This window comes from Phasianus colchicus, chromosome 2 (genome assembly GCF_987193195.1).
Source record: "Phasianus colchicus chromosome 2, bPhaCol1.hap1.1, whole genome shotgun sequence".
Lineage (NCBI taxonomy): Eukaryota > Metazoa > Chordata > Aves > Galliformes > Phasianidae > Phasianus > Phasianus colchicus.
Window position 1 is genome coordinate 35869947 of NC_143437.1, and position 14140 is coordinate 35884086.

Below are 14140 nucleotides of genomic sequence, written 5' to 3' on the forward strand. Positions count from 1 at the left end.
AGAGTAAACACAAATATAGAGACTACATCACCTAAAACCCTGAGATGGATAAGAAAAAGCAGAATCCAGACTTCTCACTGAAATCATACCCTTTGAGAGGTTTCAAAGCAGAAAAACAAGTTTATTCCAAAGAAAAACAAATAATCCATCCACTTTAGTCCTCCCATGTGAATGTTATCATAAGAAACAACTTCTTCCATGCTTATTACCACAGCCTGCAATTTAAGATGAACAATCGCTCAATCCATACAATAGCTTGTACAGTAAGGAGAAAACCAAACCACGTTTGAAAATAAAATAAAATGAAAATTCAACAATCAGGGTGTATTTTCATTTTTCAGACTTCATCAGGTTTGTGTTGTCCTAAAGTGCTGTAATAGCCTGATTCTCTCTTATAACAAAGTACATTAGAAGTGACCAGCATTTAATCCATCAAAATCACTCTTGTTGTAATGGCATAGTGGATGGCATGGCAGTGTTATTTCTCCCAAATGTGATTGCTAATCAATGTACAGTTGTTGTTCACTTCACCCACTCAGCTAAAGTTCTACAGCAGAGGGAAACATGAAATTTTAAACTTCTTCTCAGCTTTTAGTCCAGCAATAGCATACACAGTAAGAGTCAAAATTCCACCCACAGCAGTATTTTGAATTCATATCAAAATATTTCATATCCTGTTGAAATAAATTGGGCTGATAAAGACCAAAATTTGTCTTTCAGTTAATACTTTTCTGTTATATATTCTTAACGTAGAACTCCTGCAGTATAATGCCCTTTTTCACCCCAAAAAATTAAGAGTGATTTTAGTGATTTTGGTTTTTGAACATTTCTTTCTACTTACTTGTACTGTCACTGCTAGGAAGTTATGCCTGGAACCTTAATTCATATAACTAATCATCTCCAAAACAAGCAGTCAAGAAGAGAGGAAGCTGAAATCTCCTCTGTTCTACCAGTTACACTTCTGTGAGATTTGCTTCTTTCAAATTTTTGTGTGGTATCTCTGCTGCAATTGACTTATACCTTCTCAGTGAGACTGTCTAGGTGAAATTGACAATGTAGTCTCATATGTATTGCATATTCATATGCATATTGACTACCTGGAAATAATTGTTATATATATATCACATTACATGTTTGTGTACAGCTGCCATGTAAGAAGTAGTATTTTATTGCTTTTAGTCTATGTTCCTCCTATTTTTGGATTTTTTATTCTGAATATATATAAGTAATTAAATTTCTTAAGTGGTAACTTTTATATCTAAAAGTATTTTTTCAGATTTCTTTTTTCTTTTTTCTTTTTTCTAATTCACTTCACAATGTTTTTAATGTTCCTAATCTTCCTCTGCCATTCTTCTAGGTGAAAGATGCTTTTTTAGATCAAAATCCCCTAACTCCACATACAGGAATACCTGGGGACTAATGAAGCTGTCTGAACTGAACTTCTAGGCATTTAGGCATGTAGGACTAGTCTGCTGCTGGCTACATTCTCCTCTTCAAGCTCATGGTTTTGTTTCCTGGTTTTGTTTCCTGAATCCTACAATTGTACTTCATTTGGATTTTCAGTCTGATTTTAGCAAAATCAGATGTATATCTAAGTGTTCCTTTTGTAGCCTGGAAATAAAAATCCTTTCATTCTATGTGGAAATTACATTGCCGTCCTGCAGAGAAGAGCAGTGTTATTCTTGAGTCAGTCTGATGTGAGGCAGGGTTGCAGATTTCTGACATTATTCAACCATTTGCAGTTTTGTGAACATTTTTCACCTAGTTGATCTGTATTTGATTTATGTGTTATACAGTCTCTGTACAAATCAAAAATGCTTTGGTTATGCAGTTGCATCATTGTGAGGTTATATTAATGTAGAGGATTTTAGACTACCAAGTAAATGGTTCTGTTAATGTCTTTATTATACCATACACTTATGTTTTTTCTTTCTTTCTTTCTTTCTTTCTTTTTGTTCTTTTTTCTTTTATTAGAACAGGTACTGCTCCTACCTGTGTGAGCTACAGAGGATCTTAGGTTGCTGTTAAAAGAATATATTTTTTTCATTTATATTTATGCAGTGCTGGAATAAATTGCTAGATTGATAGTCATACAAATTTAAATTAATTGTCTATTAGTTGAAGGAAAATACAGGGAAGTTTATGTGTCCCTATTACCTCATAATGGCTCTACAGAGAGATACCTTAACACTGAGTCAGTGTAGATTCATCCTAATTGAATAAGGTACTTGAGGTGAGAGTATAACCTTCTTAGTCTCCATGCATAGCTGAAAATGAGACATAGGCTGCTATGGGGAACAATTCAGATCTCAGTTGACCTTAATTGCTCTAATTGCCTAGAGAAAACTATCACAGTCTTTTCTGTTTCTCTGTAGAGAGCCAGTAGTGACTGTACACTTGGGTACACAGTAAGTTTCTCAGCAGTAAGTTAGAGAAGTATCAACTCTTACTCCTACTGTAACCAGCCTTCCCAGGATTATAGGCTGCTCTGGCAGCTTTCAAATAATTTATTCTTCAACTGTCCACATCCCTGTTTTCTGCTCTTTGTTTCACTTCTGCTTCATCCACTTAAGAGTCACAGAACTGTAATATGTTTCAAGTTAAGAGGGACCTCAGGAGGTCTCTAGTCCAATGCTGTGTTCTAATTAGCATAAACTATAAGATCAAGCAGGCTGTCCAGGACTTTAGCTCCTTCAGTCGTGAAACTCACCAAGGACCCAGACTATGTGGGCAGCCTCTTCTGCTGCTTAGCTGCTTTCAGCGTGAAAACGTTCTCCATATGTCAAGTCAGAACCACCCCTGATTTAGTTTATGACCATTGTCTCTCTTAATTTTCGTTTGTCATGCACCTTTATAAAAATCATGGCTGTTATTTGGTAATCTCTTCTAAGTAACTGGAAGACTTTTGCTAGGCACACCCAAAATCTTCTCTTTTTCAAGAGCAAGCCCATCTCCTCCAAGTTCTCCTCACAGGGCAGTGATCTGTTCCCCAGCCAACTCGGCAACCCTTAACTGGACTCAGCCAGGTTCACTTATGTCTTTCTTGTATTGAAGCGGATGTGGTATTCACAACTGGTCATGGTAGCCCAGATGTACTCTAATGGTTGCTGGGTAAAAGATAATAATGTGATCTCTTTGTGTTCTTGAAAAATATCACAATTAAGAAATCAAGAAAAGCATGAAGCAAATCTGGAATATATTTAGTTTCTTTTATATCTGAATGGAACGCGTTCTCATCTGCGTCAAGAACTCTTTGGTAAGCCCTGTCACCCTTAATCTCTTAATCTAAGAAATCTTTCCCTGAAAAAGTCAGCACATTTTTTTCCTTTGTTTTTTTTTTTTTTTTACTCTTATTCCACAAAGATTCATAATGCCTGGAAAAAAACCTTTATAAACTTGCAGTGTGAAGAACAAAGAAACAATTAATAAAATTTTTAAAAAAGCAAAGTCAACCAAAATGAAAAGAAAATCAGCAACTGACTCACCACAAAATGTTTTTGCTCAAAGTATCTTATCCAAAGGATAATATAATTCTGTAGCTTGAGGTAGATGAATAACAACAATACTTGGGGTTAAGCTAATTAGGATAAACTTCATGTGTGGGTTTGCAAATCCCAAGTGCTGGGAGAGATGCAACTGCATTCTTTCGTTGAATTTTCTTGTAGGCTTGTAATTTGGAAAAGACTTGTTAAGAGAGCTATGGCATTTTATAGCAGATTAGGGAATTCACTGCCAGAGAGAGAGTGTTGGATTTTCTTAGATAAGGGCTCTGCCAGAGGGGCAGGAACCAGAGATCACAGACTGTGGAAAACACAGAGATCGCAAGGATTGTTGGGTATCAAATAAGCCCTTCTAAGGTTGTTGTGCTCTCAATAAACTACTGTTCAGACCCCTGTCATTCTTCTTACACGTGCTTGCTGGCTTTGGGATAGCTTAAGAACATCCCACTCTACCTCCTGTATCTTGTATACCAATGAATATCCATCCTTAGGAGAGCAAATAGGCAAAAGAGGGAATTTTCTGGAATGCTGATGAAATATCAATGAAAAAACATATCTGCATCTCATCCTTGTGTTCAAAGTGAAAATGGTCGAAACATAAATGATTCTATCATCCTTGTAAAGAACACAGATCTGAGAACTCAAGTTTTTTTCTGCATGATAATACTGTGCCTGAAACCTCTTTATGCTTGTATGGAACTGCTGAATCATGGCCTCAACCTCTGATTGACCACCTGAGATGAGCAATGAGTCAGCCCTGGGAGCACAGGTGAAGGTAATTCACCTGTGCTACTGGAAGGGGTGGAGCCTGGCTCCACCTCTCCTAGACCCCACACATATATGCACAGATATTTTAGGGGCATGCACTAGAGTTTTTACGTTGTTAATAAAGAGTATGCTAAAGACTAGGACTTAAATACAGTATCAAGAGAATGACTCTAACTAATGACCATCTCTTCCTTGATATTATTATGAACCAAATATTAACAATAATGAATTAGACTTCAGAGATTGATAATGGTCAATGGTTTACTGAAAATACAAGCACACATATAATTGTGACTTGTTAGGTATGATGGTTTTATTCACTAAAGAGAATGGAATTCAGCCCAGTTCTGGGCTCTCCAGTACCGGCTGGTTATGGACACACTGGAGAGAACCCAAAGAAGGGCAAAAAGATGAAGGACCTGAAGCATTTATCTTACGAGGTAAATCTGAGAGACTTAAGACTGTTCAGCCTGAAGAAGGCTCAATGGGATCTTTCTGATGTCTAAAAATGCCTGAAGAGGGATGCGTAAAGAAGATGGAACCATACTCTTTCTAGTGGTACCCAACCACCAGGAAAAAAGGCAATTGACACACTGGAACACATGAAGTTCCATCTAAATATCAGGATGTACTCAGGATGCACTTGTTTATTGTGTGGATGGCTGAGCACTGGCACAGATTGCCCAGAGAGGCTGTGGAGTGTTGTCCTTGGAGATCTTCAAAACCTGCTGAACACAGTCCTGGACAACCTGCTTTGATAGTTCTATTTGAACAGGGGGGTTAGATTAGATCACCTCTCCCTTCCAACCTTAGTTAGTCTGTGATTCTGCAATCCTTCATTATTTTCCCAATATTGAGAGATTTTTAAGAAAACTTCTGTTCTTTACTATTTTTCTGGTAAAGCTAGTGAGGAATATATAATATAGTTGGAGTCAACTATTTTAATGTTGTGTAATCTGAAACTTCTGAAGAGGAAAATGAAGCCAACAGGATAAAAGTGATTGCTGTTTTCACCTTTGGAGCAAGTATGTGAATGTCACAGTAGCCACCCACTAATGCTGATGTGAAATTACAGCTACCAAATGTAATGTCTAATGGCCAGTGATTAAAGAAAGTAAAGACTTTTTTTGTTGTATCATTCCATTACCAAGAAAAAAAAAGAATCTTTCATGATGCCAGGACCTGGAGTAAGAGGCTATATGCAGGAAATAGAAAACTGAATTGCTTAAGTTATCTAACTTCTAAAATTGTTTTTATCTTGTTTTGATATTCAAACAGTGGAAGCTCTACATTTGGGAACACTGATGGCAGCACATGGTTATTTTTTTCCAATCTCAGACCATGTTCTAACACTAAAGGATGATGGCACATTTTATCGATTCCAGGTAAGTGTTTTTGAGATGTTCTTGACTTGTACAAAGGGAGGCTTATGCTAAAGGCCTCATACTAAGGTTTATAGTGAATTTTAACAATACTTTCTCTCTTATGTAACCTAGTAAATGGTAGCAATTCCTCTTGAAGTTAAATATAGTACAAGGATTTAATTTAGAAAATGAAGACAATATCTTGTACTAAGATGATAATGACCTTTTTAACCCCTAGATTTAGTAAATGTGATAATGAAAACTGTAGAAGTATCTTTGAAGTATAGTAAAGGAAATGAAATTATTTTATAGACTCTGATTCCAAAAATTGCCTTAATTTAGAGGGGGCTTAATTTTTTCTTATTAAGCCTGTAGAAGAGATCTGATTAAAAGTGAAGTCTAATGTAGATAGTCTTTCTTATGTGATGATTTCCATATTGAATCAAGGAATCATAGAATCAAAATCCTTATAGTTGGAAGGGACCTTCAGAGGTCATCTTGTCCAACTCCCATACAATGAACAGACATGCAGAAGTAAATCAGGTTGCCTGGAGCCTGATCCAGCCTCACCTCGGAAGTCTCCAGGGACAAGGCATCAATTGCATCACTGGGCAACCTGTTCCAGTACCTCACCATCATCACTGTAAAAGTCTTTTTCCTTATATCCATCCTAAATCTACCCTCTTTGAGCTTGAAGCCATTTCCCCTTGTTCTGTAACATCAGGCCTTGCTAAAGAGCCTATTCCCTTCTTTGCTGTAGCTCCCCTTTTAGATACTGAAAGGCCACTATCAGGTTACCTCAGAGCCTTCTCTTCTGCAGGCTGTAGAGCCCCAGCTCTCTCAGCTTGTCCTTGTAGGAGTGGTGTTCCATCCCTTTGATAATTTTTGTGGTCCTCACTCCAACAAGTCAATATCTCTCCTGTACTGAGAACTCCACATCTGCAGTACTCCAGGTGAGACCTTACCAGTGCAGAGTAGAGGGGCAGGATCGCCTCCCTTGACCTGCTGGCCATGCATCTTTTGATGCAGCTCAGGATACAGTTGGCTTTGTGAGCTGTGAGGGCACGCTGCTAGGTCCAGCTTCCCATCCACCAGTACTTCCAGATCTTTTTTTGGTAGGGCTTTGCTCAGTCCTTTCTTCCCCCAGCTTGTATTGGTAGAGAGGGTTGCCTCAACCCAGGTGCAAGATCTCAGTCTTGGATATGTTGAACTTCATGAGGTTCACTTGGGCCCCCTGCTCAAGCCTGTCTAGGCCCCTTGGATGGCCTAGATCTGGTGTGTTGATAGCACCTCAGAGCTTGGTGTCATCAGCAAGCTTGCTGAGGCTGCACTCAACCCCTCTGTCAGTGTCACTGAAGAAGATATTAAAGAGTATTGGTCTCAGTGCTGACCCCTGTGGGAGACCACATGTGTAAATAAGAGAGGGATGGCATATGGGTGAAGGGAATTACTGCTGAACGAAAGGGGTTGATGTGGTTGTGGAGTAAGCAAAAAGTGGAAAGAAATAATGAGATAAGGCTTCAGTTTCTGGCTCTTTCCGTAAGCAGTGGTCAGGAGGACAAAGTATCTGAGAATTTTCTTTTGCAAAGAATAGGACAAATTTATAGGTGTGCTGAGCACTGACTTCTGTATTGCTACTAGTGTACTACTGTTTCAAACATGAGAAAACATCACCTAGCTAGCATGATATTTCTTTTGAAGGAAAGTGTAGGTGAATTATTAGTTGCACTGTGAACAGCTGAGAGTACTGCAGGTAGCCTTTTACAGACTTTTCTCAGAGAGTTCCACAGCTTACGTATGTGGACATGAAGGTTTAGTTAGGTTTAGATGGTAAAATGATGTCAATTGATTTATGTAAATTAGGGACTTAGCTCCTATTTGACATTTGTGTGTGAAATAAGTTTTTTTTTTCTAAAATGTAACTTGGTATATAACTGCAGTACTTTGGCAGTTTTCTGCTCTGTGGCACCTGTTGCATTGCTATTACCATGCTAACAATGTTAGAACAATCTAATTTTATCTCTTTATATATAGCGCAAGAGAAATCTATAGTGGTGTCAAACTGTTAACTGGACTTGTACCAGCCAGATTTGTCATTAAAATTCCACATTCCGTACCAAAATGAGGCTAGCATAAAATCTACTTCTGAGGCAGTTAAGTTGGAAGATGAAGATAACATATTCTATAGAGAAAATAACTATAAATGTGTGAATGCTGCACTGGAATAGCTGTTTAGATGCTTCAGAAACAGAACCCCCTGAGTCTTGGACAAGATTCACAAATTTCTAGTATTAAATAGAAAGAGAAAACAGTGCACCTTCCAGCACTGAAAAGTTCATGAGCCATCCCTGCAGAGAAACCTTTGCCTACAATAAAAAGACCTGACCTACAAAAAACAGGCTAGCTATAATAGCGTTCCCCATTCACTTCATTTTTCGTGTTCCAAAGGATGACGCATTCACTCCTGACAGTAAAATTACTTCCAGTTTGTTTTAAACAAACTACTGTTGTATAGAAGAAGCTAAAAGCAGTAGTGATTGTGCTTCATTTGCACAAATGCCCTTCTACAGGCAAAATTATGCTTTTTCAGTTATTACTCTTGCAACCAAGATGGCTGTAAAATTGTAGTTTTATCTGCTCTTTTAAACAGTGTGGCTTTAGAAATAAACGATTGTTCCTAATCATTCTTTGACTTATTTTGTTTCAATTGGATCAGTTCCTGCTATAGCAATCTAACTCAAAGGGTATAGGTCTAAATATTATTTACCTTAGTTGGAGAGAGGTGAGTTTTTGTCTCAACAGAGCAAAGTGAAAGCTTAGGTTTAGTGACACTTTTTGAACCATTCTGAACATAAGGCATATTGCCTTTGCATGTTATTTAAAGCTGGGGCCAAAAGAAGGAACTGAATATCTACTTCCTACCTTTCTGCACTCAAAGGCTAATATGTATAAGGGGTTTAAATAAGAAAAGCAAAGTGCACTTTGGAAAGATCTTCTAAGGACCAGGCATTACTCACTGACTGCCTTTCATCAGTATCCACATAGCTGATAATATGGCTGACCTGGTGAGGAATCCTTGATTTAACCTTTCAGCTACTATGCTTCTGTAATTGCTTCCTGGGGAAAGAATGTTGATTTATTTTACAAATTACATACTCAGCATAGGGTCTTTCAACATTCATAATCAAAGTAGTGTTTTTTAATACTTCTTGTTTTTAAACCAACTCCTAGAATATTGAGGCTTTTGATAATCACACTTGTTTTTTAAGAGATTGAACTTTCAGAGATGAGGTTTAGGTTCTGTTATTTTATGACTTTTAAGTTGGGAGGCATACATAGGTGAGAACAGATGTGGAAATGAGAACAGAATTTATTATTGTGAAAGCTTGATTCTGGTAAAGATAGCAGCAAAATTCATGCTTTTGGCAAGATGGTTTCATTTGTGATGTCTTCTACCACTGTAACACTTTATTGATGAATACATTTAACTCTCCAACCTGTTTTTCCTATATCTGTGTGTAGTGGAAATTATATATAGCAGTCATTGTAGGGATCTTTTAATATCTCTGTTGCAAAACAGTGTTACTGCCAACATCACTGAATCACCCTGCTCAGCTAACCACCTCAGGAGTCAGTCCTAATCTGGCCTCTGTCTGTTTAAGGTATGTTTGAATATCTCAGCTCTCTAGCTATTGTCCACTGTCTTGCTGGAACATCTGTGCCTTGAGAGAAGCGCTTTATTGGAAGTCAGGTTTTGCAATAAAAAAGAAGCAGGTTATCTTATCCAGACTTGACAGATTTTGTTTAGAAATTTCAAGTGCAAGAACTAATTTATTGTCTCTTGAGTTCATATACAGCATATGAAAGTGCAGTTGAGATTTGAAAGAGGAAAAATCATTTCAAGACCATTTGTCTTCCTGCCTGTCCTATCAGTGCCCTTTTCTCTTTTTTTTTTTTTTTTTTAATCTGCTCAGGCACATTTTTACATTCTGTGATTCTTTGAGAAAAATCTTCTTACTTTGAAGGTGATAGAACACTGGAACAGGCTGCCCAGAGAGGTTGTGGAGTCTCCTCTGGAGATACTCAGAGTCTGCCTGGATGCTTTCCTCTGTAACCGACTGTAGAGAACCTGCATTAGCAGGGAAGTTAGACAAGATGATCTCCAGAGGTCCATTCCAAGCCCTACGACTCTGTGATTTTTGTAATATGCAAAGGAAGGTTTATGGGTGATTTGAATATTCTCCTGTGTTCCAGGTACTGAATTTAAAAAAAATGTTATGGAGTGGAGCAGCTTCAGAAACGATTCTTTTCTTACTACTATCAGCAACGGTAGCTGAAAGATGCTTAATGGTTTCTTTCTGCAGTAATACAGTTTAATGCATAGAAACTAATCATGCTCTATGAAGGCTGACAGGCAACACTGATTTTCACAAGTGGCTGTTTATTTTTTCACATATTATTAGTGATTAATTTAACAGTAAAGCCAAAACAGATCTATTTGTTTTATCACAGGATCTCTCACCATGCATAACAGCCACTTCTAACAAATTGTTTAGTGTGGAATAGGCACTATGTTATGAGATTTTGTTTCATGTGACTTTATTAAAAGGAGGATTATAGATTTCTGTGGTTAGTACTGGCTTATAATATTAGTCTATACTTCAAGAGAAACAGAGTGCTTTTTTGAGTGCAAAACCAGTGCTCTGCCAATGGTCACGAAGAACCTTATGACAGCCTGTTCTGTTCTGAGTCCTTAAATGGTTCCACGGTAGCACATATTGTGCTTGGTAAGCCTCTTTTCTCTAGCTGCTGACTGGTTGCTTATTCAAATTGCAGATAAAGTTAAACAAAGTGCCTTATCAGTGCATACTGATAAAAACTGGCAGCATTGTTTCTGCCTGCGCTGATAAACAGTACTTGACTTTCTCCAAACTGTTCTACCACCCACCTTCCTTCCGGCTATAAGTGGGATGTCATGGCAAAATGACAAATGTTCCCTCTTTAATACTATTTCATGATGAACTGCTTCACATTTCCTGCTGAGGAAAAGTAAAGTTCCATCAGGTTTTCTACATTTCACAAAGAAAGCTAATTCATATTTTATAATTTTGCCTTTGAAAATGGTCATGTTGAGTTATAATATTTTATACCTCATCTGAAACACTCCTGGATAAGGTATGAAGAGTTTCTAGATCTTGAGACAGGGTACACTGGTTGTATAATGTTTGGATTATAGGACTATGTGGTACTTAATGGATATTGTAATAATACTACAATATACTCTAAATATAATTTGTAAGAAATAGTTAAACCAATCTTTGTTAGCATTCCCCAGATATAGATAAGTTCATTTATGTGGGCAGGGTCTCCTTGCATGACTGTGGGGCTGTTTTAGTAGATCAGAGGAGAGCAGCCAGCTTTCTTCTTTGCACATCCTTCCTCTTCTTATTCCTAACCTCATTCCTTGAGACCAGAGCTCTTTCTATTGATATTTTCTTGCTTCCTAATCTTTCTTTGTTGAATAAGGTAAAAGCATTGTCACGTAGTCTTCATAAATAAATTTTCAAGCAAATTCTTCTATGGTGTTATTAGATATTTGGACTGTGAAACTGTCTAAAGACTTTTGGAACAGAAGAGAAAAGATGTGAACTCAGCTCTTATGTTACAGAAGTGGAGGAAAGCAGCCATGTGTTATGTGCATAAACTGAAAAACATATAAGATGTAAGGGACAAAGTAATACTCCAGACTTCTTTTGCTGTGTTTTCTTGATGTTTGCTTGTTTGTTTTTAGAAGAATTGAGGTTTTGAATCACCAATTTGAATGGCGTGGGTTGGAAGAAACATTAAAAATATCTAGTTCCAAGTCCCCTGCCACAGGCAGACTTGCCACCCTGGCTGCCCAGGATCCTTGTCCAACCTGGCCTTGCATACTTCCAGCAATGGACCATGTACAGCTTCTCTGGGTAACCTCTTCTACTGCCTCACCACCCTCTGAGTAACAAAAAAAGAATTCCAACTAACATCCAAATCTAAATCTCCCCTGTTTTAGTTTGGAGCCATTCCCTCTTGTCTTGTTGCTGTCAGACTGTGAGTCTCTGTCCTTGAGACCCTCAGTCTCCATCTTTGTGCTGGTGGCACTAGGACTGAGAAGTTTAGTTGGAGAGCTATGCTAAGGATAATCCCTCTGGAGAGCAGAGATAGCAAGGACCTACCTGGTGCATCAGGCAGCCAGCCTGAATGGGACTCATTGACAACCATTCCCATGAAAGCAGAATGTATTATTCTAACTATTGATTGTACTATTGTGAAAGACTTGTGATATGTCTTTGGATCCTTTCTCAGCTAGCTTTTCTTCTATTATAACCATTTTTCAAGAAGTATTCCACTTTATCCATTGTGCATGACAGATGGCAAGGTAGATTAAGACCAGAACTTCATGATTGATAATACCAAACAGTTAAGCAAGAAAATGTTGCATACATATTTGGGAAAAAGTCATTTCAACTATGTACAAGTTTATTGTTTTTTTCACAGAAACACAGAATTATAAAAATTCTTTAATAGAATCTGATTTTATATCAAGTTTCATTACCAGTGTTCATGCTTTTTTAAGTGTGGGTTTTAGATTTCCCTTTGAAGTTTTAATCTTATCCTCTATTGTCGTTTTTTATGACTGGCCTTAGGAGAATTTCTCTTGTCTTTACCTCCACCAGTGCCATTTCCTGCATTGAAAGTGAATAATAGTTATCTAGTCTTTGTTTTGTGCTTTGTTTTCTATGAATAAACCTGCAGTTTACCCACATGAAAACATGATTTTCCTTAAGCATTCTGTTACATATTTTATCAGGCCTCAATCTGAGCTCATATAATATTTTTCTTCCTGTTGTTTTTGTTGTTTTTTTCTCCCTGTACTTTATCCTGTAGTCTTATCTTCATATAAAAATTAATTTGGGGCATATTCATGTGACTGATTGTGAGGAGACTTGAACTTTGTTCCCACTAGGAGCCTGCTGGCTTGAGGCTAGCCCTGGCCACCTTGCAGTACCAGAGCTGTTGAGCTGTGCTTCTCAGCAGGTCCCATTAAATGCATTCAAGCACCATGCAGACAAGGTCACAGCTTGCAGCTGGGAGGCTGCTTGCGTCTGCCTAGTTGAGAGCTGCAACAAGGAGAGCTCATACCTGCTTGTTATTCCCTGGCAGAAAGGTTCTTGTCTTTCACAGTCACCTTCCTTTTGGAGGCTCAAACAAGGAATGCATTCCTGTGCTTATATGTACTGTTATGTGAACCCCTTTCCCATGTTGCAGTATTTTCTTTTGTGGTGAATTTTCTCTTTTGGCTTACCTTACAACACATTATAAAATCTTTTATAAGGATTTTTTATGTACTTCGCTAATTAAAGCATACGTTCTGTTTTATCTTCTGTTTTTATCTCCAGAGGGATGATGGCATGGGAACAGCTTAGACTCCCCCTTACTAGCATACATATTCTTATTTGCTTTTTGAATGATTTCTTTTTGTCTTTAGCTAGTTGGAGATTGCTGGTGTGATTTTACTGGTCTGTCTCTGTGCTTTCTCTCTAAAGGTAATTGAACACTTAGTAAGGTCTCTTTCCATAACTGTGATCTCCCTTCCTCCTCTTCATCCCTCAGTTAAGTTTCCCAAGGGACCTTCCATGCCTAAAATAACCTCTGCAAAGGCATTGGCATTGGCTCATAATGTCATGGGTTTGGGTTAAAATCAGAAGACAGAATTTATTTTTCAAATATCATCAGTGTGTGTGGGGGTTGTTTATCTAATTTCTAAAGAGAAATCCAAAGTTTTTATGAGAAATTTTGCAAGTATTTTCACAATCATAAGAATCTTTGCCTTTTTACTAGTGAAAAGGCTCTTTTGCTGTATCTTTTTCTAGCCCTCCTCCAGCACAGCTTGCTTCTCTTTCACAGACAATATCTGAACTCTAGCCAGTTTCAGCTCAGAACCTGTTTGAGTGGGTGAGGTTTCTACATATTTGATATTTCCCCTTGTTGGATTCTTCCTTGATAAGTTTAGCTTGGACAAATGAAAGCAGATTTTTGTTGAGCTTTTCTTCTTAGGCGTCTCCTAAAATGCACTTCGTGTCAAAGGAAGGACTACTCTCTCTCCCCAGTTCTGAAAACTTCAATGAAAGTAACTTTATGCTTTATATGATTTACATGATTAAATTATTTTTTACCTTCTTGCTTCTCCAGCATTTTCTGACTGCTGCTATTTATTGTTGAGGAGTTTATTTTCTATTTCCATCTGTGCTTATAGTGCTCACTTTTAGTGGCACAGTGAAGGAATAGTTTGTAGGAAGAATGACTTATTGTTTCTCCACTAGAGAGAAAGAAAAAAAATGGCAAGAAACTTGTCTCAACCTTCAAAGTTAGTTTGTGATTTTATTTTTTCATCCTTTAGCTCATTGTTATTACTTAGTAAAAAGCAAGTCTTAAATTGCAGTTATTAAAGTTGATAAGCCATTTTTACAA

At 37.6% G+C, this 14140-nt stretch overlaps 1 protein-coding gene across 10 annotated transcripts in view; it reads left to right on the top strand.

The window, feature by feature from the left end:
• Positions 1–14140, top strand: part of RGS7 (regulator of G protein signaling 7) — a 256768-nt gene that overhangs the window by 171993 nt on the left and 70635 nt on the right. For 9 of the 10 annotated variants that reach the window (XM_090135373.1, XM_090135368.1, XM_090135378.1 and 6 more), the window contains one exon: positions 5547–5653. In XM_090135373.1, coding sequence (XP_089991499.1) covers positions 5547–5653 — 107 coding nt within the window. Of the gene's footprint in view, positions 1–4409; positions 4709–5546; positions 5654–14140 lie in introns of those variants that run through there. The other variant, XM_090135375.1, reaches the window with a different exon arrangement.